This window comes from Dama dama, chromosome 29 (assembly GCF_033118175.1).
Source record: "Dama dama isolate Ldn47 chromosome 29, ASM3311817v1, whole genome shotgun sequence".
NCBI classification, from domain to species: Eukaryota; Metazoa; Chordata; class Mammalia; order Artiodactyla; family Cervidae; genus Dama; species Dama dama.
The window spans coordinates 37,421,379-37,448,765 of NC_083709.1; the positions used below are offsets into that span (position 1 = coordinate 37,421,379).

General features: G+C 37.1%; 1 protein-coding gene across 7 annotated transcripts in view; it reads right to left on the bottom strand.

Annotated features, from left to right (window-relative positions):
- The window catches only part of CCDC171 (coiled-coil domain containing 171), a 317,640-nt gene that overhangs the window by 208,045 nt on the left and 82,208 nt on the right, over nt 1-27,387 (bottom strand). For all 7 annotated transcript variants that reach the window (XM_061132151.1, XM_061132152.1, XM_061132154.1 and 4 more), the window contains 5 exons: nt 19,467-19,569; nt 6,156-6,262; nt 4,147-4,236; nt 3,099-3,299; nt 362-529 (listed from right to left, as the gene is read on the bottom strand). In XM_061132151.1, the coding sequence (XP_060988134.1) occupies nt 362-529; nt 3,099-3,299; nt 4,147-4,236; nt 6,156-6,262; nt 19,467-19,569 (669 nt within the window). The remainder of the gene's footprint in view (nt 1-361; nt 530-3,098; nt 3,300-4,146; nt 4,237-6,155; nt 6,263-19,466; nt 19,570-27,387) is intronic.

Consider the following 27,387-nt stretch of genomic DNA (forward strand, 5'->3'; position numbering starts at 1 on the left):
TTATGCTAACATAAAGAGTTGGTTTATTAATGTAAATGACTAAGTTCTTTGAATTGCTTCATCAGTAAGATTAATTTATTTTCTTTTAATTAGGTCCCTGTGGCTAACACTGGCTAGTAGTATTAGCATGTCCTGCACAGAAAGTGGAGCTCAGAGACTTCATACAGACTTCAGTCACATTTACATGCCCACAGCAATGGCATCAAACTGAGTTGTAGACAAGCCATAATTAATGGTTTTGAATTATTAACACCCAAATTCTTTTTGAAATAAGATGAATGTCAGCCCCTCTTAATGATAGTGTGATGTGGACAAATGTCACTGAATTTAATAGAGGAATCTGGTGCCTGAGGACAGTTACCTTCTCATTAGCCCTGTTGAGGTCTACGATCAGGGCATCAACATTCTCCTGCAAGACTGCACAAAGCTCAGACCAAGAGAATTTATCCAGCATGCCTTCTGGTTGTTTTATGAGCACAGAGCCTGCTATCAAGTGCTGATACAAGGTATGAAGGAAGGTTAGCTTCTCCTGTGAGAAAAAAAGAAATTAATTCCAGTATATAAACAGTGTAAGAAGTAAAACACATAATACACATGGTGAAGAATTTATGTCAAAAATCCTGGAAAGGAATTAATACTCAAGTATGGGGATATGGTCATCTTGGGGACTTTTTTAACACTCAAAATTAAACATCAGATAGAAACTTACAATTGCTTACACTTAGTAAAAAATCTCAAGTGTAGAAGCCAAAAGACCCAGGTTCTGAGGCCAGCTCTGCTACAACTGAGGACACGATCTGAGTCAGTGTCTGTTCAGCCTTCCTTGTCTGTAAAGCCTCCTTGGCTTTAACATGAGGTATCTGGACTAGCTGCTTCTAAGCTCTTCTAACTGTAAGTTAACATGGTAATTCCATAATTTCATATTTACATTTGCCAAAAAAGATGTTAAGTCAAAAAACCAAAATAAAAAGTGTACCCAACACTGTTAAAGAAAAAGTTATACCAATATCTGCACTTTAAATGCACACAATTACTCAGCTTTCCTCCTCCTCCAGAGATTCTAGTTTACTTACCACTTATAGGAAATCTATCCTAAGCCCCTTAGGCAAAGCAGACAGTGATATGAAAGAGATGGAAGATAGGCTCGTTATTTTTCCCCCACTTAGAAGTTTATACCGGACTTGGCAAACCGGGCATTTGTAGGTGTTTAAATATCACAAAGTTAGCAGTCCAAAAACAAAAACAAAAAAAAACGGACATAGCTACCCAAGACATACTTTAAAACTGTTCAATTAAAAATATGTAAAAAAATTCTTTCAAATTATATTGCTATTGTTGTAGCTAAACCATCCATTGTTTAATGACCTAGAAACACCATACCGTAGAATTCAGTAAAAAGCTGATTTCCATCTTGAACACAAAAAGGGAATTTACTTACTAAAATGCCAAATTGCTCTCGTTATAAAACATTTGTATCCTTTAAGTCAAACAATGGAACTCAATACAAGGTAATTGCGAAGCTGCAAAATGAGCATTTTATGTAGATAAAATAAGCTCTCTCAAGGTTTTTTAACAGACCAACTGGAAAACTTTTAAAATAAATTTTAAATTTCTATTTAAAAAATAGGAATTCTAATCTTCCAGATAAGAACAACTGAACGTAGCATATGTGAAAGTTTTGTAGTTAGAAACTGTGGTGAAAGTTTCCAATATATATAAAAATATGTATCTTTCATTCTCTCTATAGGTCATCTTAGATTTTTCCAAATATAACAATTTAAAACCTCCCAAAAATCTGAATATGTGGCTTTATCCACAACTTGGATTAAGAAACAAGAAGAATCTTTATAACAATGCTATGTATTTTTGTTTTTTAAGCAATTAAAGGTGTCTTTTGCATTTTCAACTAAATCAAGACATTCAAAAACCCTATTAAATATAACTAACCAAACATAATACTCAGGCACTAACAACCTTCCCTCTCCACATTTTGCCAAGTGATCGAGTTCTTCCCAAAGGGTAATTCATTGTGTCGCCATCATGTCCTTTTTGCTTGGGCTGTGATGAACCATGCATGAGAATCATCCATTTGGCGTGAAAAGAGAATCTCAAGATCCAAAATCAATTCACACATGTTGAACCCAACCACAATCCTGTAGACATGCTGACTTTACAATACAGTCAGCCTTCTAGTTTCCTTTACTTTAATCATTATCTGATGTGTAGAACAATTCCAGCCCCTTCATGTGGACACAATTTAAATCCCAGACTGTAAGAAGAGTGGGAAGAATGTTTCCTTTTTACTCTCTTGGCATTCATGTTCATATTTGTTCGAGTAATGAACTCAATATGCAAGACGACTCAGATAAACTAGCTCCACGCTAGCTAGACTAGCTCTATGTCCCATGGGTAAAAGAAAATATAAGATTACAATTCTACTCACACAGGCTCATACACTATGGAAGAGTCTGTCATAATATTTTAAGAAGTCATTAATAAATTAACATGGATAGGCAACCCCCAAGGGCATCCAAATAAACTTTTTACCCGTGTGGGACTTGTATTTTTCTAAATTTTGATTAATATCCTACTATTATAAAAAATAAGGCAACTGTCTATTAAAGTAGATATTATTCCTGTTTTGCAAAGAAGGAAGCAAAGATGTGGAGAGACCAAACCATGTGGCTTGTCCATATTCACAGTTTGTAAACAGAAGTACCTCTATCCAAGTCAGTTCCTTCAGGTTACAAAAAAGATTCTTCCCACCATGTCAGCTACCAAACTACTGAAATAAAAAATTATCTTGTCACTGACACACAAGACTGTTAGGAGCAGAGCTGCTTGAGATAGTATGTTCTAATAGAGAAAATAACTTGTACAAATGATAAAACAGTTAAACTACTTTATTTCTCTCACAAAATTGTATCATACAAGAGTAATGGAATGGCTGGTTTTGCAGCTGGCATGAACATTTCAAAATAGCTGAGAAGAATTTTTTGAATTAAATAAGAGTAAAAAGAGCCACTTGATAGATGTAAATTTCTAAAAGTGAGATTAGTGCGAGGCCTTTCTGACAGTCCTCTTGTCTCAGGTAATACCTCGGTATCCTTATGGAAAGCCTGGGAAAGCTTCTGAAGTTCACTCTCAGATTGGGCTGCTCGCGCCTTTTCTTTCTCCCAACAGTGCAGCACATTCTGTAGTTCCACTTTCAAAGTGTTTATTAGAGCCTCTCTGTCTGCACATTTAGTGCGTAAATGACTTAACTCTTTACTGACATCCGCCAGCTTATCCTGAAGGTCCTGTTGGAGACACCAAACAAAAAGATGGTAGGAAGATTATAACACTTAAATATAAAATGTTAAATAACTTCTTCCAAAAAGCTCTTTACAAGAGTTTTCCTTTCAGCTCATTATTTAAAAAAAAAAACAAAAAAAAACTTGGTAGCTCAAAAACTTTTAAATAACATTTAAAAAATAAATCTCCTACATTTACTACAAGAACATTTACTTCCCAATGACATTTCAAATGCCAGTAGAAATCTCAAATACATGACATAAAATTCTGCTTCACTTTTCAGTCCTTACCCTTAACAGATTTCATTCAAGTACATCCATGACAAACAACATGAACCCACACCAAAAAATTCCAACTCTGAGAGTTGCCTTAGTATAATTTTGCAAAGATGTAGTACATAAAAGCAGCACAAAAAATAAAGTAAACTGTTGTCCTGGACCTTAGCTAGGTGTGGTCTCAGCCCACTACTAGGCATGATGTACTTAATACAATGACTCCACCCCAAAATTATGAAAACTGACTCCAAGCACTGACATGCTTACATAAAATATGTTGACTGTGTATCTAAGGTTGGACATCAAATCTTAAAACAATTTTTGAATCTATAGTACTATCATTAAATCGGGGAAATGAATTTTTCCTTGAACCAAAACAATTTCCAATAAAGTTTTTTTAATGAAAAATCACTCTTATTTTGATCAACAATAAAAAAAAAAATTTTAAGCTGTATCTAAACATACTTAATAAAAAATAGGAAGATACATTTTCATACAGCTCTCTTTAAAAATATTCCCTAGATAATTATATTAGTTTCTTAACACAACAGGAAAAAGTTATTCTAAATTATAATACCTTTATATTTTTAGTGTGAGATTCTATCTTCTGTTTGGTAGAGTCAAGTTCATTAGATGCCTTTTCCTTAGCATTATTCATGTTGCTTAGCTGATGAAAAAAAAATGTAAGTAACTTTTAAAATATTTTCCAAGGGTGGATAACTCAAAAGCTAATCTTTAAATTTTTATGCAATTATTAAATACAAATTTTTGATAGCAATTCAGTTTTAAAAATGTATTTCTCTTGGTTAACTATATAGTTTCTGTCACAAGTTCACATGCTAAAAAGAAAAGCAAGCATTCAAACTTAAAATGTCAGTGATATTGTTGTGTTTTTACCAGCTATCTGGATAAAGGATTTCATTCTTACTGTAAACAAATATAACTTTATTCTTAAAATCCTACAGGACCAAAATGCCAGCAGCAATGGCATCTATACGGAAAGAAAAAAGGACAGAACAGAAGACTGTTCTTTCTACATCGTGAGGGTATCCGCAGGTCTCTCACTCCATATGACAACCTCAGGGTCGGTCACATGCAGTCCTACTGGGAAGGCTTGTGGCAGGTCATCAGTTGGTCCTGCTCCGCTTGTGATTTATTTTCTTTGACAGTTCATTCTTCTTTCTGTCAGACTGCTCTTTCTGCTTTCTTTGCAGCCACCCCCTTGGTCTCCCCACTGCTGTCTCTGGCACTGGTTCACAACAAAGCACATTACTAAGCCAAAGCCTGCTGAGTCGACTCTTCAACTGCGCCGAGGATCATGTGACATTCACCCTCCCGAGTAACAGATCGCTGTGGGTAATGTGTTCCTACTCACCCTGCAGCTTCCAGAGCTAGGCCTCAGAAGAGGTGCATAAACTACTAACAATACAGGTTGTCTTGTCTCACTGGGAAAGACGGCAATGTTTGCTCTTTATAGAAATTTAATTATGCCAGTGGTCACTTTCTTTTAAGCCCTTTGAACAATTACAGAAGGCATTAAGAAGACTCACTTTTCCTTCTTTCTTCACCTTAACAAACTAAAGTAAAATATGGCTCTTTTGAAATGGGAAATATAAGGGTTTCATGGCCTTTGTATTACATGAAATAAACAGATAAACACAAAGGGATAAATACTAAATTCCAGGTTTTGTGACTTGTCTTCAATTGGAAAAACTGTCTGTTGTTTTACTAACTGTGTTTAACGTAGTTATTTCATATTTTCTAATTTGATAAGACGTAACTAAAAAACTCTTCAATTTTTAAAGCAGAAGTTCATAAAATGTTTTAATAATAAAATAAAACAAAATAATAAAATAAAAATAAAACATTTTAATTGATAATAAGAAAATTATCAATCCACAAATTAAACAATACAAAAGAGAAGATAACATGTATACCCATGGCTGATTCACACCAATGTATGAAATGTACATTCACTACAATATTGTAAAGTAATTAGCCTCCAATTAAAATAAACAAATTCAAAAAGAAAACATTTAAAAAAAAAGAAGATAAATAGAAGCATGAGTTTTTTCAATCAGGAAACCAAAAGCCTCCAGGCTACATCAAGCAGATATTTGTTTTTAAAAAACTTCTAACAGTCACTCCCTTTAGAGAATGCAAACTAGTTTCTCTCTTTTTTAGTAAGATCTCTACAATTTGTAGAACTCTTAAGCCAAAATATCGACAAGCCCTAAATGTCCACTACGTATTCCAAATCTCATGAAAACACATTAACATTTAAATATTATATTAACTGAGTTGCACAGCTTTTTTATTAAATTAAAATAAATTATGAAGACCAAAAAGTGACAGTCTTTAGAACTCCTAAAATAGTAGTGTGACAGAAGAGTTACAAAAACACAAGTGAGACCTTACTTTAGGCCACGCTTACAGATAAAACAGTGACAGACAACTTATTATTTTTTTATCTGTGAGGCTGTCAAATCAACATTCGCAATATTTTTGACCTTTGTAACAAGCAAGTAATACGTACTGCTGCAGGCCGAAGGCTATGTGTGTGGAGCCAAACAGTGCAAGTGTTACCTCATTAGATGCATCTTCCAGCTTGTTCTGGTAATCTGTCAAGGTACGTCTCAAAGTCTCAAGGACAACAGAGAAGCTGGGAGGTGTATCTTTGTCCTTGTGGATGCCTACAGAAAAATAGAGAATGAAAATATACCATTAAAGCCACAAAGAGACAATAGTTAGCTGAAAAGACATCATGATACATGAGTAGACTCTTATTCTTCTAAGTATACTGCTGTATAGCCAAGTATTAATCGACTTCTAAACAAGTGGTCAAATTAAATTCATAATACGTCAAGTACAAATTTACGGCTACTTTGTACCTAAATCCACCTTGTAGTTTGTAGTAAGCTCTTTTTTTCTTTTTTTTTCCCCCCATTTCCAAAGGAACTAAAGTATTTGTACATACCTGTCACCCAACAATTAAATAAACAGTCTATACTAAACACTGTTTGGGGAAGTTAAATATACTTACTTTGGTCCCTGTGTTTCTGATCAGTCAGGCCTATTTTTCTCAAACAGTAATTTCTGAACCCAAGAGCACAAAATTTTCTGTTATGCTTAGAAATGATATTCTTCAATCCTTAAAATTCTCAAGTTACAATTTGAAATAAATTATAAAAATACTATTACTATCTACATAGGCCCACATCATGTTTCAATTAAAACTTTTAAAACTGATACCCACTGTAAAAATGTATTTCCACATTATGCCCTCAAACTATTTTAATTTAGCTAGGACATAAGTTAGTTGAACTAATCAAGGTCAAATGGTTAAATGCAGTTTAAAATATTAATCCAAATCATCAAAGTTTAGTTTCAAAAACTACTTTACACTGTTTGCTTATTGTATTACTCATAAACTGCAAAGAATTAAGTAGCAAATTTTAAAACATACTAAAAGTATAATAATTTCTCCCTCTTATATTTTATAATCTAAATATTAATATAGATAAGAAGCATTCATAATAACTTTTTTATTATTCATTGATTCATTCATTCAACTAATTTAACTCATTAATGTATTCCTACGTGTACTAATCCTAGACATGGCAAATGGAGATGAACAAGAGTGGTGGAGATTGTTCTTATGGAATTTATCATCTAAAAAGAAGAGATGAGACAGTAAACAATTACATAAGCTCATTCATCCATTCCTCCAGTATTCAGTTGCTGGAACTTTAGGGAGAGGAGGGAAGAAGGCAGTAACAAAGGAAAGAAAGGATGAGTAAAGGGGGGAAAGTCTTTGGTTAATAACAGAATAATTTGATTTACCTCAGAGTATTAATGATAATTATTATTTTAATTTTGAACAAAATATTATTAATAAACATTACATTGCCAAAGTATAATTTAAACACTATCTGAAGTATGGGTACACCTTAGATTTTCTTAAAGAGAAGAATAATAATTAATTGAAAAACCAAAAGTAATGTGGAAATAACACATATCCCAGTGAGAGGGGGGAAAAAAGAAGACAGTGCCCTCAGCCATGAAAATGGAGACAGTACTCTTCATAATGACTATGAGTTGGAGAGACAACTCATTAAAAATTTTATTAGAGGTCTTACCAAATATATTTTTTTTAAATTGCTCTCTTGCTCAAGATTAAAAAAAAAAATGTAATGTATAATTCTTTTCTTTTGCTACTACACAAGTAGGCCATGAATAAATCATTCAAGGACACCTGGGAAATCTGTTAGCTTATACAATAGGGGAGAAAACTTGCTCTTAGAAATCCAGAAGAATAAAATCACCATAATATGGTTGCTGAGGGATAAGGGGACAAAATGCTCTCCCCTTACTGACCCATGCAAAGATTATATTCAACATACAATAAAGTCTCTCTGCCTGAAAATGCCTTCACAATAAAGTTCAAATGAGGTGCAAAGTATATGCTTTATGCCCCGGCCACCTTCATTATAGACAGAAGTACTCACTGGCACCTTAACACGACAAAGTGTTCATAAGTAAAAAGAAAAGACCCAGGAGCTTACTGACTGAAATGTGATTCAACCTAATAATGTCCTAATCACTGTACTATTAGCACCCCAAACAATAAACTATTAAAGCTATCCAATCAGTGAAAGGACTAAAAACTCACAGAGAAGAACAGTAATAAACAAATAAAGTAAAATTTTAACAATAGTCATAAATGGTTTTTCAAAGGTCAAAGTCCAAATGAAGAAAAGCATGTGTCATGACCATTTATAGTACCATTATGCCAACTCAGAATCTTCTTAGTTTCTCTGTCTGTCCACGTACGTCTCTTTACTCGGGTGCCAGCCTGTATTTTCACATCACTGCTGCCTATCTCAACCTCTTTCTCACTTTTAAGCAGGTTTCAAGTCTGGGTGCTCAGTCGTGTCTGACTCTTTGTGACCCCATGAACTGCAGCCTGCCAGGCTCCTCTGTCCATGGGAGTCTCCAGGCAAGAACAGTGGAGTGGGTTGCCCATTTCTTCTCCAAGGTCAAGTCTGGGTTCACCTTGCCAAAGCTTTTCCTTGAATTAGTAGCCCACAGAAGGGAGTGAGATGGAAGGAAAGGGTCCAAACCTTCCATTTATATGTCCCCTTTTGGACAATCTGAAAAACTAAATATTTTTTACATGACTCAAATAAACCACTGTTTTTCAGGATGGTGTTATCTATCATCTCAGTAACCTACAGTTCCACAGAAGAAACAGTAAATTATAATGACTGAGGTGAGTCTATTTCCTCCACCTTGTCAACCATTCTATCTACTTCAGTATCATGCAAGACCTCAATTATTAAGAAATAATGGACAGGACTTCCCAGGTGGCTCAGTAGTAAAGAATCTGCCTGCCAATGCAGGAGACACAAGTTTGATCCCTGATCCAGGAAGATCCCATATACCACGGAACAACTAAGCCCATATACCACAACTATTGAGCCGGTGTCCTAGAGCCTGCAAACCACAACTACTGAGCCAACACACCCTAGAGCCCGTGCTCTGCAATAAGAGAAGCCCCTGCAATGAGAAGCCCATGTACCACTAGACAGAGGTGGTGAGAAGAGAGAGTATTAGAAAGTAACCTAGAGAGTAACCCCTGCTCGCCGCAACTAGAGAACAGCCTGTGCAGCAATGAAGACCCAACAATGCCAAAAATAAATAAATAAAATTATTTTTTAAAAAAGAAATGGACAGAATATAAAAGACTTTTAAAAAAGATATCTACTATAGAACATGAATAGTCATATTCATCCTCAGAATAGAAAAAAAGAAAACAAAACCCTGTTGTTTAATACTGATTTTTAATCATGTAATAAAACACAGAAAATAACACTCAAATGGGTTTTTCACCTGAGAAAATCTAAATATTTAAAACAATTATGACTAAGAAAATCCCTTTTTCATTCTAAAAGCACTGAATATAAACATTTTGTTGGCAGTTATATTTTACAAGCTCAGACTATATTCCATATATTAACTCATCTTATTTACTGAGATCATAAACATCTTCATTATCTTACAAACATTGGTTTCCATCCTGGAGTTTTAAAAAAAAAAAAAAAAAAGGCTTATAACTTCCCTCACATATGGACAGTATTTATTATGTAAGTCTTACTCACCCACCCACTATGTCCCCAGGAAGAGTTCAAAAAAATACCTCCTTTACCAACATTTAAGAAATGTGCTGGGGGTGGGGGAGGGACTGAGCATCCTTGATGAGCTCTGTAGCCTGGTGAGCATCTAGGCGCAGTAGCTGGAGAGCCACGGATAACAGTGGAAAATGATGCCACCAAGCTGGGTTCAGTGAAGATCTTGGAACCTCAAGTGACAGGGTCAAGTGGTGGCCTCAACTTGCAGCAACAAAATGGATATGGTTATCATAACGGGCAGTGGATTCAAAGTAATAAACAAAATGGTTTTACCCACAGAGATCACTAGCATTGGCTACTGATCACAGTATTCCCGGGACTAAAACAGATAGGCACTCTACTTCAATGTTATTTGATTTGTATAAGTAAAAAGTTCTGGGTCTGATTACCAGAAGTAGAAGTTAAATCTATACAAAAGACATCTTGGCCCTCAACCAATTCTGACAAGTTTTTTCACAGACCCAGGGCCAGTGGATCCCCTTTAGGAACCCGAACATCCTGCCCAAAAAGATCATACTGCAAATCCTAGCCTTCCTCCAAGAAACATGCAACCATTTAGCAGGGTGACTGTGTACTAGGGAAGGGGAGTTACACATACCTTGGATAACCGGACACTGGATTGGAACTGACTCTAATTCCTGGAGAGCTAATATGCTATTGTGGTTCACTAGATCACTAGGGGAGGAGCTTATACAAGAAAGCTTTGGTTAAGATCTAGCTCCAGTGGGCCCAAGGTGAATCCACAAAGTTATTTTCCCACTTTGGAATGCGCTGTTATAAAAGACAAATGCAGAAACTGGCACAATGCCCATATTAGTTACCTGACCCATGGAATGAGGAGCTAACAGAGGAAAACAGAAAAAAAAAGTAAGTGGAAGTCACCAAAACTCTGATCTACCCAAATAGTAAATCAAAAGTAAAGCCACATTCCTAGAGAGAATGCAGAGATTAGTGCCTCTGTGAAAGATGATAAAGGGTGGTGATTCCAACCACATCGGCATTCAACTCATCTATCTGCTAGTGCAGAGCACAGATGGGTCTTAAGGAATGACAGTGAATTACTGAAAGCATAATCACATGTGATTCCAATTACAGCTGTAGTAACAGATGTAGTTTCATTGTTGGAGCAAATCAATCCATTTCCCGGAAACTGGAATGAGGCTATTTCTTCTACCCTTTTAATAAAAACCACCAAAGCAGTTTCCTTCTGCTTGCAGGACCAGCAATGTACCCTCACAACCCTACCTCAGAACCACATCAACTCTAGCATAATCCAGTGTATAGAAATCTCCATCAGCTCTCCATTCTGGAAGACATCAAGAGTTCCACTTGATTCTCCACCAAGTTGATGGTATTATTCTGACGGCTTGAGTTTAAGCAGGCCAAGTTTGGCAGGTCCTTACAGGTGAATAATAGTGTAAGCTTTTAGAATTTGGGAAAAAAGCAAGCCATCCTCTGCAGATAACTATTCTCTTAAAAATCAGCTTTTGACTCACTACTGGTCCTTAGCAGATACTGCATTCACATCCCCCAATTTAGCATGTGACCTGAGTTGCCCATGATAAAATGATTACTGTCTGATCCACCAACCCCATTAATTTGAGCATGCGTGATAGCACTCTATCTCAAAGGAAGATGGAATATACAAAACTGGGTTCAAACAAATCCTGCAGGCACAAGCAAGCTGCATGAATAAGTAATCCAGATTTCCTATTCTTGTTACATTCTTGACTTATATCCTGAACCTGTGGACAAGTTCCCTATAACCAGTTGACGAACGTGGGGGTGGGGGAGAGAATGGGCTAGTTATATAGATGTTTCTGTATGATGTGCGGACGTTCCTCAAAAGTATTGGACTTCCCTGGCAGTCCAGTGGTTAAGAATCTGCCTGCCAACACAAGGGACATATCCTCAATCCCTGGTCCAGGAAGATCCCACATGCTGTGGGGCAACTAAGCCTGTATGCCACAACGACTGAGCCTGCACTCTAGAGCTCAAGCTCTGCAACAAGAGAAGCCACCATAACACGAAGTCCACACACCGTAACTAGAGTAGCCCCCAAGAGCTACAACTAGAAACAGCCTTCGTGCAACAATGCAGACTCAGTGCAGCCAAAAATTAATTAACTTAAAAAAAAAAAAAAAGTAGACAGTTGCATCATGACAGCCCTATTCAAGGGTGGCCTTGAAGGATGGTGATGAAGCAAAAATCTCCCCCAGTATGCAAAACTTCAAGTACTGGACCTGACTATCATTTTGTCTGGAATGAGAGATGATCAAAGGCACAAATATACACTAATCTGGAGGTAGTAGCTAACAGATTGGCTGAACGGTCAAGGACTCCAAAAGATGATAGGAAAACCAGTCCCAAGGTGGTCTGAGCAAGTGTGTGAACAGACCTCTTAAGACGGGCACTATGCCCCGATCAACTGAAGTAGAGGAGGATCTTAATAATCAGGAGGACAAAATGAAGTATTCTGTGGGTGTCAGCTAGTATATTTTCCCTGTCACTTTTCTCTCTGCTCATCTTTGTCACCCCTACAACATAGGAGTCACAGCAGCAAGAGTGGAGGGAAGGCATGGGCTCAGCAACATGGATCTTCACTAACCAAGGCTGTTAAGTGCCAGCTCCACCGATACCAAAGACAAACACTGAATCCATGATATGCCACCACTCCTGACTGGCACCAGCCACCTACCTGGTGGCAAGCTGATTACACTAAGTCATTTCCATCACGGAATAAGCAATGCTCATTCTTACTAGACACTCTAGAAAGGCATTTTCCTTCCCTGACCATAATATTTCTGCTGAAATTGTCATCCACGAATTTACAAAATGTCTTATTCACTATCATGTATCCCATAGCATTGCTTCTGACCAAGGAACTCATTTCATAGCAAATAAAGTACTAGGGAAATGGGCTCATTTACATAGAATTCACTGGGTTCAATCCTTGGTCAGGGAATTAAGATCGTACATGCCACATGGTGTGACCAAAAAAAAGTTATTTAAATAGTTAATGGACAAACAATCCCACTTCTGTATATCCAAAGGAACTGAGGGCAGAGCCCAGCAGAGATATTTCTATACCCATGTTAATAACAGCACTACTCAAAATAGCCAAGAGATGGAAGCAACCCAAAGGTCCACCAACAGATATTGATAGATAAAATGTGACAAATACATAACAATGGAGTCTTGTTGTTCAGTCATTAAGCCATGTCCAACTCTTTGCGACACAATGCACTGCAGCATGCCAGACTTCCCCGTCCTTCACCATCTCCCAAAGGTTGCTCAAACTTATGTCCACTGAGTCAGTGATGCCATCCAGCCATCTCAGCCTCTGTCACATCTTTCTCCTCCTGCCTTCAGTCTTTCCCAGCATCCAGGTCTTTTCCAATGTGTCGGTTCGTCCCATTAAATGGCCAAAGTACTGGGGCTTCTGCTTCAGCATCAGTCCTTCCAATTAATATTCAGGGTTGGTTTCCTTTAGGATTGACTGGTTTGATCTCCTTGTAGTCCCAGGGACTCTCAAAAGTCTTCTCTGGTACCATAATTTGAAAGCATCAATTCTTCAGTGTTCAGCCTTCTTTATGGGTCAATTCTCACATGTGTACATGACTACTGGGAAAACCATACCTTTGACTATGGTTGACTATGGTTTTCTCTATGATCCAAAGCACCTTTGTTGGGAAGGTGATGTCTCCACTTTTTAATACACTGTTTAGGTTTGTCATAGCTTTTCTTCCAAGGAGCAAGTGTCTTTTAATTTCATGGCCGCAGTCACCACCTGCAGTGATTTTGGAGCCCAAGAAAATAAAAGCTGTCACTCTTTCCACTTTTTCCCCTTCTATTTGCCATGAATGATGGGACTGGATGCCAGGATCTTAACTTTTGGATGTTGAGTTTCGGGCCAGTTTTTTCATTCTCCTCTTTCACCCTCATCCAGAGGCTCTTTAATTCCTCTTCGCCTTCTGTCATTGGAGTGGTATCATCTATATATCTGAAGTTGTTCAAATTTCTCCTGGCAATCTTGATTCCAGCTTGTACTTCATCCAGCCCAGCTTTCCCATGATGTACTCTGCACAGAAGTTAAATAAGCAGAGTGACAATATACACCCTTGTCATACTGCTTTCCCAATTTTGAACCCAACTGCTGGTCCACGTCTGATTCTAAATGTTGCTACTTGATCCACATACAGGTTTCTCAGGAGATAGGTAAGGTGGTCTGGTATTTCCATCTCTTTAAGAATTTTTCGGTTTGTTGTGATCCAAACAGTCAAAAGCTTTACAGAGTAGTCAATGAAGCAGTATATGCTTTTCTAGAATTCCTTAGCTTTCTCTATGATCCAACAAGTGTTGGCAATTTGATCTCTGGTTCCTCTGTCTTTTCTAAACCCAGCTCGTACATCTGGAAGTTCTCGGTTCATGTACTACTAAAGCCTAAGTTGAAGGAGTTTGAGCATAACCTTGCTGGCATGTGAAATGAATGCAACTATATGGTAGTTTGTATATCCTCTGGCACTGTCCTTCTTTGGCATTGGAATGAAAACTGACCTTTGCCAATACTGTGGCCACTGCTGAGCTTTCTAAATTTGCTGACATATTGGGTGCAGCACTTTAATAGCATCATCTTTTAGGATTTTAAATAACTCACCTGGAATTCCATCACCTCCACTAGCTTTATTTGTACTAATGCTTTCTAAGGTCCCCTTGACTTCACACCGGGATGTCTGGCTCTAGCTAAGTGACCACACCATCGTGGTTATCCAGGTCATTAAGACCTTCTTCGTATAGTTCTGTGTATTCTTGCCACCTCTTCTTAATCTCTTCTGCTTCTGTTGGACAATGGAGTATTATTCAGCCTTAAAAAGGAATTCCTGTCACATGCCATAATATGGATGAAACTGGAGGCAATTTTGCTAAGAGAAGTCTATCATGAAAAGATAATATATGATTCCAATATAAGAGATATCTAAAGTAGTCAAATTCACAGAAACGGAAAGTAGCACAGTGGTTATGAGGGGCTTGCTGGCCAGAGAAAAGGGGATAGTTAATTTTATGTGCTTTCCTGGTGGCTCAGTCTATAAAGAATCTTCCTGCAATGTGGGAGTAGAAAACCTGGGTTTGATCCCTGGGTTGGTAAGATCCCCTGGAGGAGGGAATGGCAACCCACTCCTGTATTCTTGCCTGGAGAATCCCCATGAACAGAGGAGTGTAGCGGCTACAGTCCATGGGGTCACAAAGAGTCAGACACAACTGAGCAACTAAACACAGCACAGCAAAATTTTATGTGTAAACTTGACTGGGCTACAGGTCCAGATACTCAGTTAAAAATTATTTCTGGGTGTGTCTATGAGGCTATTTCTGGATGAGACTGACATTGCATCAGCAGACTGAGTAAAGTGGACTGCCCTCCCGTGGGCAGGCCTCACCCATCCCACTGAAGGTCCAGATAGAACAAAAGGCTAAGTAAGAAGGATTCTTTCTGTCCACCTGACTATCTTGAAGCTGGAAATCAGTCTTCTCCTGCCTTTGGACTCAGACTCAGGCTGGAACTTATACCACCAGGTCTCCTGCTTCTCAGGCCTTTGGAGTCAGACTGGCTCTCCTGAGTCCCCTGCTTCTCAGTCCCCTTAGCAGTGTGATTAGTTAGTGAGCCCACTGACTAGACTGTGGTCACTCCCATGCATTTCACAAACCCAAGCTATGAGCATGATAAAGTAGGGCAAGCTTGGTTTGTAACCCTCAGTGAACTGGGAGATAAGGGAAGCAAGCAAGAAGAAACCAGCAAATGACACCAAAGGAGACCTGTGTGCTGCTCTTACAGACTGCCTCAGTCTCTCAGTAACCCATGAGCTTCTAATTAAAAGGTCCCAGCCCCAAGGTTCCTGAGGACAATTAAAAGTCTCAAGAAGATACTAGATCTAGGCAATAATCCTTTATGAAGGATGGAAAGGAGGAGAGATGAGAGGAAAAGTACCACTTGTTGTTCTGATTTTCTTAAGAACAGTCCCTGAAGCTGCCCGGCTCCTGGGTGATATGTACACACCTAAAGGCACCAAATGTTCTTGCTATTATTTCCTAGGGTCCTTCAGTCTCTCCTAGTAGAAAGCAAAAGGATACTTCTGGAGTATTACAAATAATTTCCTCAAGGAAGGAAAGGTTGAAGAAGATTGGAGGGGCTCTGTCTCAGTCAACACAAAAATTAAGCCGCCTATGGAGGATCCAAGAATGAGTTAGAAAAAAACTTTCTTTCATGAACCTAATGAAGGAAAAGTCGCATTCTAGAGGTAAAACCATAGTAGGAAGAAACACCTGAGGCAGAAAGACTATACGGGTTCAAAGTGGGAAAGGACTTCTCCCATATACACACTCTAAGCATTTCTATCAGAAAAAAAATGAGTTATGAGCAGCTGTCGTGCAGCAATTTCAGCAGAAAGTAGAAGGCAGAAATAGGAAATAAATATCCATGATTGATTAAATTGAGGTCATCTTATCCAATAATAGTAGGCAATGAAGGTGGCATTTCCATAAGGCATGAAAGATGGTGACATCATTTCCACTGAAGACAGAAAGTCAATCTTCTTGGTGACTCTTTATGGACTGCTACCCAAAAGGCTGCTAAAATCTTGAAAGAGATTCCATGACTACCTTTATAACCTCAAAAATTATCATTTAAAATAGAATATTGACCTACTGTTAATTCATTCATGCTTTTATTCATTGAATAAATATTTGAGTGCTTCCTTTGTGCCAAGTATTGTCTACCTGCTTAAAACTCTTTAGTAAATGAAAGAGACAAAGATCCTTGCCCTCATGGAGCTTTTATTGTCAATTTGACCAGGCTAAAGGATGCCCAGAAAACCAGTAAATCACTTTTGGATGTGTCCATGAGAGTGTTTCTGGGGCAGATTAGCATTTGAATCAGTAGACTAAGTAAAGAAGATGTGCCCTCACCAACGTGGGTAGGGGAGACAATATCCAAGTTGTTGACTTTCCTTACCTAACCCCCACTCTTAGCCCTCTCTTCCTACAACCCCAAAGAACAAAAAGACAGAAAGGAAAATTCTCTTTTTGCCTAACCTGAGACTTCCATCTTTTCCTGCCTTCAGACTTCCTACTCCTAGTTCCTGGGCCCCAGGTGCCCCAAGTTTCTCAGGCCTTTGGGCTCATATTGAATTATATCACTGCCTTTCCTGGTCCTTCAGCTTACAGAGGAAAGATCACAAGATTTCCTAGCCTCTATAACCATGTGTGCAAACTCCAATATCTCTTCTTGTGTGTGTGTATATATATATATATCTTATTGGTTCTATTTCTCCAGAGAATCTTGACAATACAGATATAATAAAAAAAGCACCACACAGTCTGTCAGAAATGCTTAACAGCAACAAGTACCATAGGGAAAAAAGGGAGAGAGGTAGGCAGGAACAAATTATTTGGTCATCTTTGTGTAGCTGAAGCCAGGGTTGACACAGTAGGCAATCATAATTGTTCAGGCTCTTCCATAAAATGTTGAGCAATAAGGTTTATTAATTATATCCCTCTTGGTTAAGTGACAAAAATCCAACTTGAGCTCGTATGAGCAGAAAGGGAGTCCATTATGGTTATATAAGGCTATTTGATGGAAGCCAAGAACAAGAATAAAATCAAGTCCAAAGTAGGTATGTGAATGAGTCAAGTATCAAAGAGAAGAACTAGCATAGTCAGAAGAGTTCACTGGGAAAAAAATTTAATGAAGATTTTACAGAAATCTAAGCAGGTTAAGAGAACAAAAAAGATATGATGAGACACCACAAACCAGCAAGACTGGAAAACCAATACCAATAAAATGGAGATGCCAACAGGGTCAAGTGAAGGTAACGCTATCATCACAGACCAACACAAACCACAGTTGTGGAAGAGAACCCTCTTGACAGGAGCTGTAGCCACCAAAAATGAAACCACTGCCAGTAACACACTGGAGGGAGCGGGGGAAATAAACACCGTGACATTCTCTGCTTTCCTTTCTTCTTCCACCCTCTTAATCTCCTGCTGGGGCACCCACAATCCAAATCCAACCTCCCAAGCCAGAGGGCAAAGGAGCCCAGATCATGCAGTCCACAGAGGTCAGCCTCCACACGACAAACAGAGACCAGAGGAGAATGACTCTAGGGTGGGTAAAAGAGTGAATAACCAGCACAACATGGAAACAATGACCACTATGACAGAACAGAAATCACTAATTCAGCACACAATCCCTTTCCCGGGAACAGGAAGTTCAAAAAGGATGGTCACCGAAAGATGAGAATAAAGAGAAAAACTTTATTAGAAGACAATTTTTTTTTTCTATAGGTTTAGTAATAACTTATGAGTTTCTTTGTTATCAACTATTTAAACCTCAAAGGAGACATGACCTCATTATTCTTAGGTTTTCTAATTCACCTCTGCACGTTGAAGCATTAAGATATGCTATGATAATAATTTAACAATTTTAAAGATCCTTAAAACCATTAAGCAATGACACAGCTGAATAATAAAACACTATCACTGAAAAAGAAAATTTTATTCCTCAAAGCTTTAGCAAATACAATTGAAAAGTGGATAACTATATTTTTATGTCACTTTTATACACCTTGATTTTACAGTAACAAACAATGAAATACTACTGCTTTTGGAGAAAGTTTAAATAAAAACAAAGAAAGTTAAAAACAGATAACAGCAAATCTCACTCAATTTCTAATGGTTCACCAACAGAAATCTGCAGATTCATAATGTGAAATGGGCCTTGATCATATCTTTCTGCTTTTCTAAGGACAACAAACTTTTCTGAACTTAAGCATTTCCTAAAGAACTCATTTGTCAAATATGCTTGATTCCTTTAAAAAAAAAAAAAACAGTCTTGAAGCTATTTTAAGGTGTAAGGAATTGAATTTTACATGCTTTTTTGAAAAATATAATTGAGTCAGAAAGCAACTAAATAATTTGAAGCTGACAGTATGCCAAAAGAAAACAGGTAGAAAAGTGAAAGTAGGTAAGTCAAAGCTACTATAGCACACATAATGGCATACACACACAAAAATTAAGGAAGTAGAAATCATGGAATGGACAACATTCATTAGTAACTAATGCTTTTTGCTAGATACCAAAATATGCCTACCCGATATACAGTCTTTATAGTTCTCTATCATATTAAGTGGGCTAATGCTAAAACCAAAGCATTTTACCTAAGCACTCATCTGGAGAGTACATACACTGTAGTAGGAAATGAAGGAGAAAACCAGACTGGAAAGCAGCAGTGAAGAATACGCACTGTGTTACAGCCTGTGTCCTACATAACCTTTTGAATACATGACCTTTAAGTTGCTGAAGGTTGCCTCAGAATTTGGCTCGGTTTGATGGAAACATCTGTTCCCCTTGCAGGTATACTGTATGGACTTTCTTCTCAGTTGGATTCAGAACACAGCAAGTGAGCCCTTGTCTGTCCAATCACACCGACACCAACACTTGTAAATCAAGTTCGGGAGGACAACAGCAGGTCCACAGTCCGTCACCCTTTCGCAGCCAGCTAGGCCAACTGACTGCTGTGAGAACTGCTCTTATCATGTCATCAAATCAAAACATGTTGAGATGAGGGACTATAAGAGGCATCTGCAGAATTCCCAAAATGTAGTGACTTTGGAACATTGACAGATGCATCTGTCATTTTATACCTTCAACTAACCTGATGTCCACTGGCCCGACACAGAAAAGCTGTCCAAGATCGATTCCAATTCTTTCACGTTATTTTCACATGTCTCCACTAGAAAAGCCTGGTGCTTCTTAGCCTTTTAATTAAGAAAAAAAATTACACATAATAAGGTCACGCATTATAAGAGTTGCAGATTTTTTGTGTGATTACATATAGCACAATTAAGTATAAATGAGCTAATAATTACTCCATTCAAATCTATTAATAAACTTCTTTCTATCTTAACCATACTTTTTACTTGGCTTAATGCAACAACATGTAGGGTCTCAATAACAATTGACTGAGGCCTCAGTGCCTGGCACTATTCTCTATACTCTAACATAGCAATTCTTTCTCTATCATCACAACAAAACTATGAGGCCATCGTTATCTCATTTTACAGATAAGGAAATAGAGACACAGAGAAATTGAGGAAAATTTTAAAAGATTATGCTTGCAGTCATGTAGCAAATTGCCAGATGGTGGTCAAAAGTGAATGTAGTATGACAAATTAGAAAGAAACTGTAGCAGACTACTCAAGAGGTGATGGCAGCTTAGATTAGGGTCTTAGCAGAGAAAAGAGGGTGTGGGAGTATATGCACTGAAGGATGTTGGAGGGGTGCATACTCACAAGATAGAATGGCCAACCTTGATAACACTGCGTTGGGTTAGATTATATTGAGGATTGGGCTGGATTCGATTGGACTGGATGAGGAACTGCTCAGATAAAATGAGTAGTCAAGACTGATCCCAAAGTTTCAGACTAGAAGAACTGGGTGGACTTCAGCAGCTGAGTAAGAACCATGGAAGTAGAGAAGGTCTTATTTTGGCTGTTTCTGTTTATTTACTTGTTTGTTTCTGGTGGGTAATGTTAATCATAAATTCTGTTTAGACCATATTCCAGTAAAGCACTTTTAAAAGACTCCCAGCACCAGTAGACTACCTGGCAAATAACTGACCCTAAATATATTTGAATTAAAAAATAATAAATAAAGTAAAAACTATGAGAGGCAGCTGGACGCAGTGGTGTAAAGCTCAGAAGAGAGGTCAAACACAGGCTTGAGAGTCATCTAGGGATGTGAAGCTTGCCTTGAGAGTGTATGACAGGAAGCAAAAAGATTCTAGGATAAAGCGTAAGGAACTCAGAAAGAGGCAGCCAAAAAGACTGGAAAAGGAGGAAGAAAAACAGAAGAAGATAAAGTCATGAAAACCAAAATAAAAAAACATCTCAAGGACAGAGTTATGTCCAGTGTCACAGAATATTCAAAAAAAACAGAGACTAACATGTTCCATGTTCACTGGACATGGAAGTCATTGGTGACTGTGATGAAGTCTGCTGTAACTCATATTAGAACAGGTCAAAGGAGGAATAAACCTGCAATTTTTTTTTGTCTTAGTGACATATAAGAAATAGAAACAGGAAGTTTAGACAAAACACTTTTGGTGACAAGAGAAGGGGAGATAAAGAAAAAGGGAAGTAGTTGGAAACAAGAGTGGGATTGGAGAAGAGTTTGGATTTTTTAAATAAGTGAGAAAAAGCATATTTAAAATCTGATGAGACAGAGGCACCAGTGAGGCGTGCTTACAGTAACAGAAGAAATGGGAGAATATATATTATAGGACAAAATTCATCGTTAAAATACACAAAACTAATAATCCTTTCTTTGGACATCAGTTCAATTATCACTTTTTTGGAAAATCTCTTTTACTCCTTGACTATGTCAATTAACCCTACTAGATTCTTCTCAGCACTTATCAGAGTTATGATTCTACATTTATTTGAGAGGTCTTTTGTTAATGTCTATCTCATTGAAAACAAGCTCCGTGAAAGGAGGAAATATGGTCTTTTATTTTTTGTCTTTATCAATGAATCCCGCAGACTCAGACAATACTGAGTATATACAATAAGAGTTAAATATCATATTTAACATGCTAAAACATGCTATCAACAGAAGATTGTTAAATCAATTAGAGTTCATCAACAAAGACTTCAAATAGAAAAAGGAAGTTCTATTACACTAATATACTAATATGGAAAGATCTCTAAGCAATACTGTTGAGTTAAAAACAAAAGAGGAGGTGGAAAAGGTATGTTCTACAATAAAATACTTGAATCAATGTCTGACTGAAAGCCCTCTGAGCTGGGATGTAAAACCAAACCAACAAAAACAAAACAAACCCAGACTTCAAGTTTTCTCCAGTAGCATACAATTAGTAACATGCTTTTTAATGTTGTTATATTATAGAAATCTTAATATATAATTTTATATATGATAAATTATATTTTGTATAATACAAATGATTTGTGTTAAATATACATTAAATATATTCAATTCTAAATTCAAATAGGATTATAGTATACATACTATTATACAACTTATTTTTCCATTCACAGTATGTTTCTAACATCCTTTCCACATCACATTTCTACAGTTGCATAGCATTCCATTGTTTAGATGAATTAACTTATCCATTGTATCATTAATGAATTTAACCAGTCCACTACTGCTAAGATTTATAGGTTATTTGGATTTTTCCTATTAATGACAATACTATAATATAAATCCTTACATGTATACTTGTACATCTTAGGATGCATTCAAGTATATCTACTCAGTAAATTCCTAGAAATAGATTTGATGAGTAAACATCAAACTATTTTCAGATAATTGTTACCAAATTGCTTTCTAAAGTCCTACTAGTATAAATTACCATGAAAAGCGTAAGTACAATTTATTTTCAGATAATTGTTACCAAATTGCTTTCTAAAGTCCTACTGGTATAAATTACCATGAAAAGCATAAGTGTTTATTTCCCCATATCTTTACAAGGTAAGCATCATCAACTTCTTTACGGTCCATTTCTTTAATTTTAAAGAAGATTAACCATCTCTTCATACCTTTATCAGTAACTTGTACTTCTTTTTCTGTGAACTGCTATTTCATGTGTCCATTTCTATATTACTCTGTATACATTTTCCTTAGTGTTTTATTACAGTCCTTTGTAAATTATGAAGACAATCGCTTTGTCACACACATTGCAAATCATTATTGCCAATTTGTCATTTGTCTTTTGACTATATTCTTAGAAACAAAATGTTCCAACTTCTCCACGTGTCCTCTAAAACTTGTTACTGTCCAGTTTTTAAATTGTAGTCATGTGAATGAGTGTGAAGAGTCATCTCATTGTAGTTTTGATTTGCATCCCCGACTAATGATTTTTGAACACTTTTTTACATGCTTACTGACCATTTGTACATCTTCTTTGAAGAAATGTCCATTTAAACCTTTAGCATATTTTTCATTGTTATTTCTCTATTATTCTGAATACAAGTTATTTATCAGTCACTTGATTTGCAAAAATTTTCTAGCACTTTGTGATTGTATTTTTACCTTCTATCTTATGAAGCAAAGAAGTGTTTAATTTTGGTGAAGTACAATGCATCTATTTTCTGTCACTTCAGCTTTTGCTGTGGCTCCTAAGAAAGCACTGCCTAAGATTTCTGTAGTTTTAGCTATTCTATTTGGGTCTATGAACCATTTAACTTTTGTGCAGTGGTCCAAATTCACTCTTTGGCTTGTGGATACCCAGTTCTTTCACCACCATTTGTTGAAAAATGCTATTCTTTCTCCCACTGAATTAACTTGGCACCCCTTTCAAAAACAATTAAACATAATTATAGGAGTTTATTTCTGGATTCTCAATTCTTTTCCATTGACATACATGTCTACACTATGCCAATACCACACTGTCTTGATGATTATAGCTTTCTTCAGTTTGGTCACTCAGTCATGTTCAACTCTTTGTGACCCCATGGACTGCAGCACCCTAGGCTTCCCTGTCCATCACCAACTCCCAGAGCTTGCTCAAACTCATGTCCATCGTGTCGGTGATGCCATCCAATCATCTCATCCTCTGTCATCCCCTTCTCTGCCTGCCTTCAATCTTTCTGAGCATCAGGGTCCTTTCTAATGAGTCAGCTCTTTGCATCAGGTGGCCAGAGTATTGGAGCTTCAGCTTCAGCATCAGTCCTTCCAATGAATATTCAGGACAGATTTCCTTTAGGATTAATTGGTTTGATCTCCTTTCAGTTCAAGGGACTCTCAACAGTCTTCTCCAACACCACAGTTCAAAAGCATCAATTCTTTGGTGCTCAGCTTTCTTTATAGCCCAACTCTCACATCCATACATGACTAACAGAAAAACCATAGCTTGGACTAGATGGACCTTTGTCAGCAAAGTAATGTCTCTGAATTTTAATATGCTGTCTAGGTTGGTCATAGCTTTTCTTCCAAGGAGCATCTTTTAATTTCATGGCTGCAGTGATTCCGGAGCCCAAGAAAATAAATTCTTTCACTGTTTCCACTGTTTCCCCATCTATTTGCCATGAAGTGATGGGACGAGATGCCATGATCTTAGTTTTCCAAATGTTGAGTTTTAAGTCAACTTTTTCACTCTCCTCTTTCATTTTCATCAAGAGGCTCTTTAATTCTTCTTCGCTTTCTGCCATAAGGGTGGTGTTGTCTGCGTATCTGAGGTTATTGATATTTTTCCCGGCAATCTTGACTCCAGCTTGTGCTTCATCCAGCCCAGTAGATGTTTTTTCCAGAATTCTTTTGCTTTTTCTATGATCCAACGGCTGTTGGCAATTTGATCTCTGGTTCCTCTGCCTTTAATCCAGATTGAACATCTGGAAGTTCTCAGGTCACATACTGCTGAAGCCTAGCTTGGAGAATTAGGAGCATTACTTTGCTAGCATGTGAGATGAGTGCAATTGTTCAATGGTTTGAACATTTTTTGGCATTGCCTTTCTTTGGGATTGGAATGAAAACTGACCTTTCTCAGTCCTGCGGACACTGCCAAGTTTTCCAAAATTACTGGCATATTGAGCGCAGCACTTTAACAGTACAGCTTTATAGTAAGGTTTACAATTGGGAAATGCTACTTCTTCAACTTTATTCTTCTTTTGCAAGATTATTTTGGCTATTCTAGTGTTTTTAAGTAATCAAATTTATCAATAATTTGTCTTGGGACTTCTAGATTTTATGTCATACATTCCTTACCCCAAGATTACAAAACACGTAAATTCCTTTATTTCTATTTTTTGATATTCCTCTTTTATGACTCTTTAATCCATCTAGAATTTGATATAAGAAATAAGGCAGGGACTCAGTTATACTGTTTCCTTTTATGTACAGCCAGCTATTTAAAATCTAGATATTCTATCTTTATAAGTTGGTTTGGCATACTATGATACTGTGATTTATAATAAGGAATATATATTGGACCTATTCTAGGTCTCTTACATTTCCATATGCATTTTTGAATCAGCTTGTCACTATATGCAAAGGCCAGCTGAGAATTTGATAGAGACTGCATTGAATCTACACATTAATTTAAGGAATCCTATTATCTTAACAAATAACAATATTAACTCTTATGATCCCTGCAATTTTGCTAAACTTGTTTACAGTTCTAATAGTTGTATGTGTGAGTTCCTTATAATTTTCTGATTACAAAATTGCATGATTTGCAAAGAGTTTATTTCTCTCTTTCCAAAATTAATGACTTTTATTTTTCTTGCCTTATTGCTCTGGCTGGAACCACCAGTACAATGTTAACTAGACATGGTAAGAGTATACATCCTTACCTTGCTCCTGATCTTAGAAAAGAAAGCAGCCTCTCACCATCAACTTTGATGTTGGTTAGGGTTTTTCACAGATGTCCTTTCTCAGGTTGTGGAAGTTCCTTTCTTGTTATTCTATTTATAATTAGTATTATTCTAATTTTCTACAGAGATATCTGGCTAATAGTCTCATAATATAGCCAATACAAATTTTATTACATTTAATAGGTTTATGAGCCAGATTATGATTGATTTTTTATTGAAGCAGAGTTGATTTACAAAACTGTGTTAGTTTCAGGTATACAGCAAAGTGTCCTTTTATATCTGACAAATTTTTTCCTAATAAATTGTTTTGGTTTTCTAAATCAAGCCTTCATTCTTCATTCATATAGAGACAATAGCTGGAACTTTTTTAAAGTGTGGACTGCACTTATATTTAATATTTGTTCTCAAAGCTGTTGGTTCTCTTAATAGCCTTTTGATAAGCAAGAAATTTCTAGAATAAAAACACATTCTATCAACTAAATAAAACTGCTAGATTGAAAACAAAATGCCAAACCAACATAAAAGACTAAACTTCTATTTTTTTTCATTTATTTTTATTAGTTGAAGGCTAATTACTTTACAATATTGTAGTGGTTTTTGCCCTACATTGACATGAATCAGCCATGGATTTACACGTGTTCCCCATCCCGATCCCCCCTCCCACCTCCCTCCCCATCCCATCCCTCTGGGTCTTCCCAGTGTACCAGCCCTGAGCACTTGTCTCATGCATCCAACCTGGGCTGGTGATCTGTTTCACCCTTGATAGTATACTTGTTTCAATGCTATTCTCTCTGAACATCCCACCCTCGCCTTCTCCCACAGAGTCCAAAAGTCTGTTCTGTACTTCTGTGTCTCTTTTTCTGTTTTGCATATAGGGTTATCGTTACCATCTTTTTAAATTCCATATATACGCTTTAGTATACTGTATTGGTCTTTATCTTTTCGGCTTACTTCACTCTGTATAATGGGCTCCAGTTTCATCCATCTCATTAGAACTGATTCAAATGAATTCTTTTTAATGGCTGAGTAATATTCCATGGTGTATATGTACCACAGCTTCCTTATCCATTCATTTGCTGATGGGCATCTAGGTTGATTCCATGTCCTGGCAATTATAAACAGTGCTGCAATGAACACTGGGGTGCACATGTCTCTTTCAGATCTGGTTTCCTCAGTGTGTATGCCCAGAAGTGGGATTGCTGGGTCATATGGCAGTTCTATTTCCAGTTTTTAAAGAAATTTCCACACTGTTCTCCATAGCGGCTGTACTAGTTTGCATTCCCACCAACAGTGTAAGAGGGTTCCCTTTCCTCCACACCCTCTCTAGCATTTATTGCTTGTAGACTTTTGGGTAGCAGCCATCCTGACTGGCGTGTAATGGTACCTCATGGTGGTTTTGATTTGCATTTCTCTGATAATGAGTGATGTTGAGCATCTTTTCATGTGTTTGTTAGCCATCTGTATGTCTTCTTTGGAGAAATGTCTGTTTAGTTCTTTGGCCCATTTTTTGATTGGGTCATTTATTTTTCTGGAATTGAGCTGCAGGAGTTGCTTGTATATTTTTGAGATTAATCCTTTGTCTGTTTCTTCATTTGCTATTATTTTCTCCCATTATGAAGGCTGTCTTTTCACCTTGCTTATAGTTTCCTTTGTTGTGCAAAAGCTTTTAAGTTTCATTAGATCCCATTTGTTTAATTTTGCTTTTATTTCCAATATTCTGGGAGGTGGGTCATAGAGGATCCTGCTGTGATTTATGTCGGAGAGGGTTTTGCCTATGTTCTCCTCTAGGGGTTTTATAGTTTCTGGTCTTACATTTAGATCTTTAACCCATGTTGAGTTTATTTTTGTGTATGGCGTTAGCAAGTGTTCTAGCTTCATTCTTTTACAATCAGTTGACCAGTTTTCCCAGCACCACTTGTTAAATAGGTTGTCTTTTTTCCATTGTATATCCTTGCCTCCTTTGTTGAAGATAAGGTGTCCATAGGTATGTGGGTTTATCTCTGGGCTTTCTATTCTGTTCCATTGATCTATATTTCTGTCTTTGTGCCAGTATCATACTGTCTTGATGACTGTGGCTTTGTAGTAGAGCCTGAAGTCAGGCAGGTTGATTCCTCCAGTTCCATTCTTCTTTCTCAAGATTGCTTTGGCTATTCGAGTTTGTTTTTTTTTTCCCCCATACAAATTGTGAAATTATTTGTTCTAGTTCTGTGAAAAATGCCCTTCGTAGCTTGATAGGGATTGCAT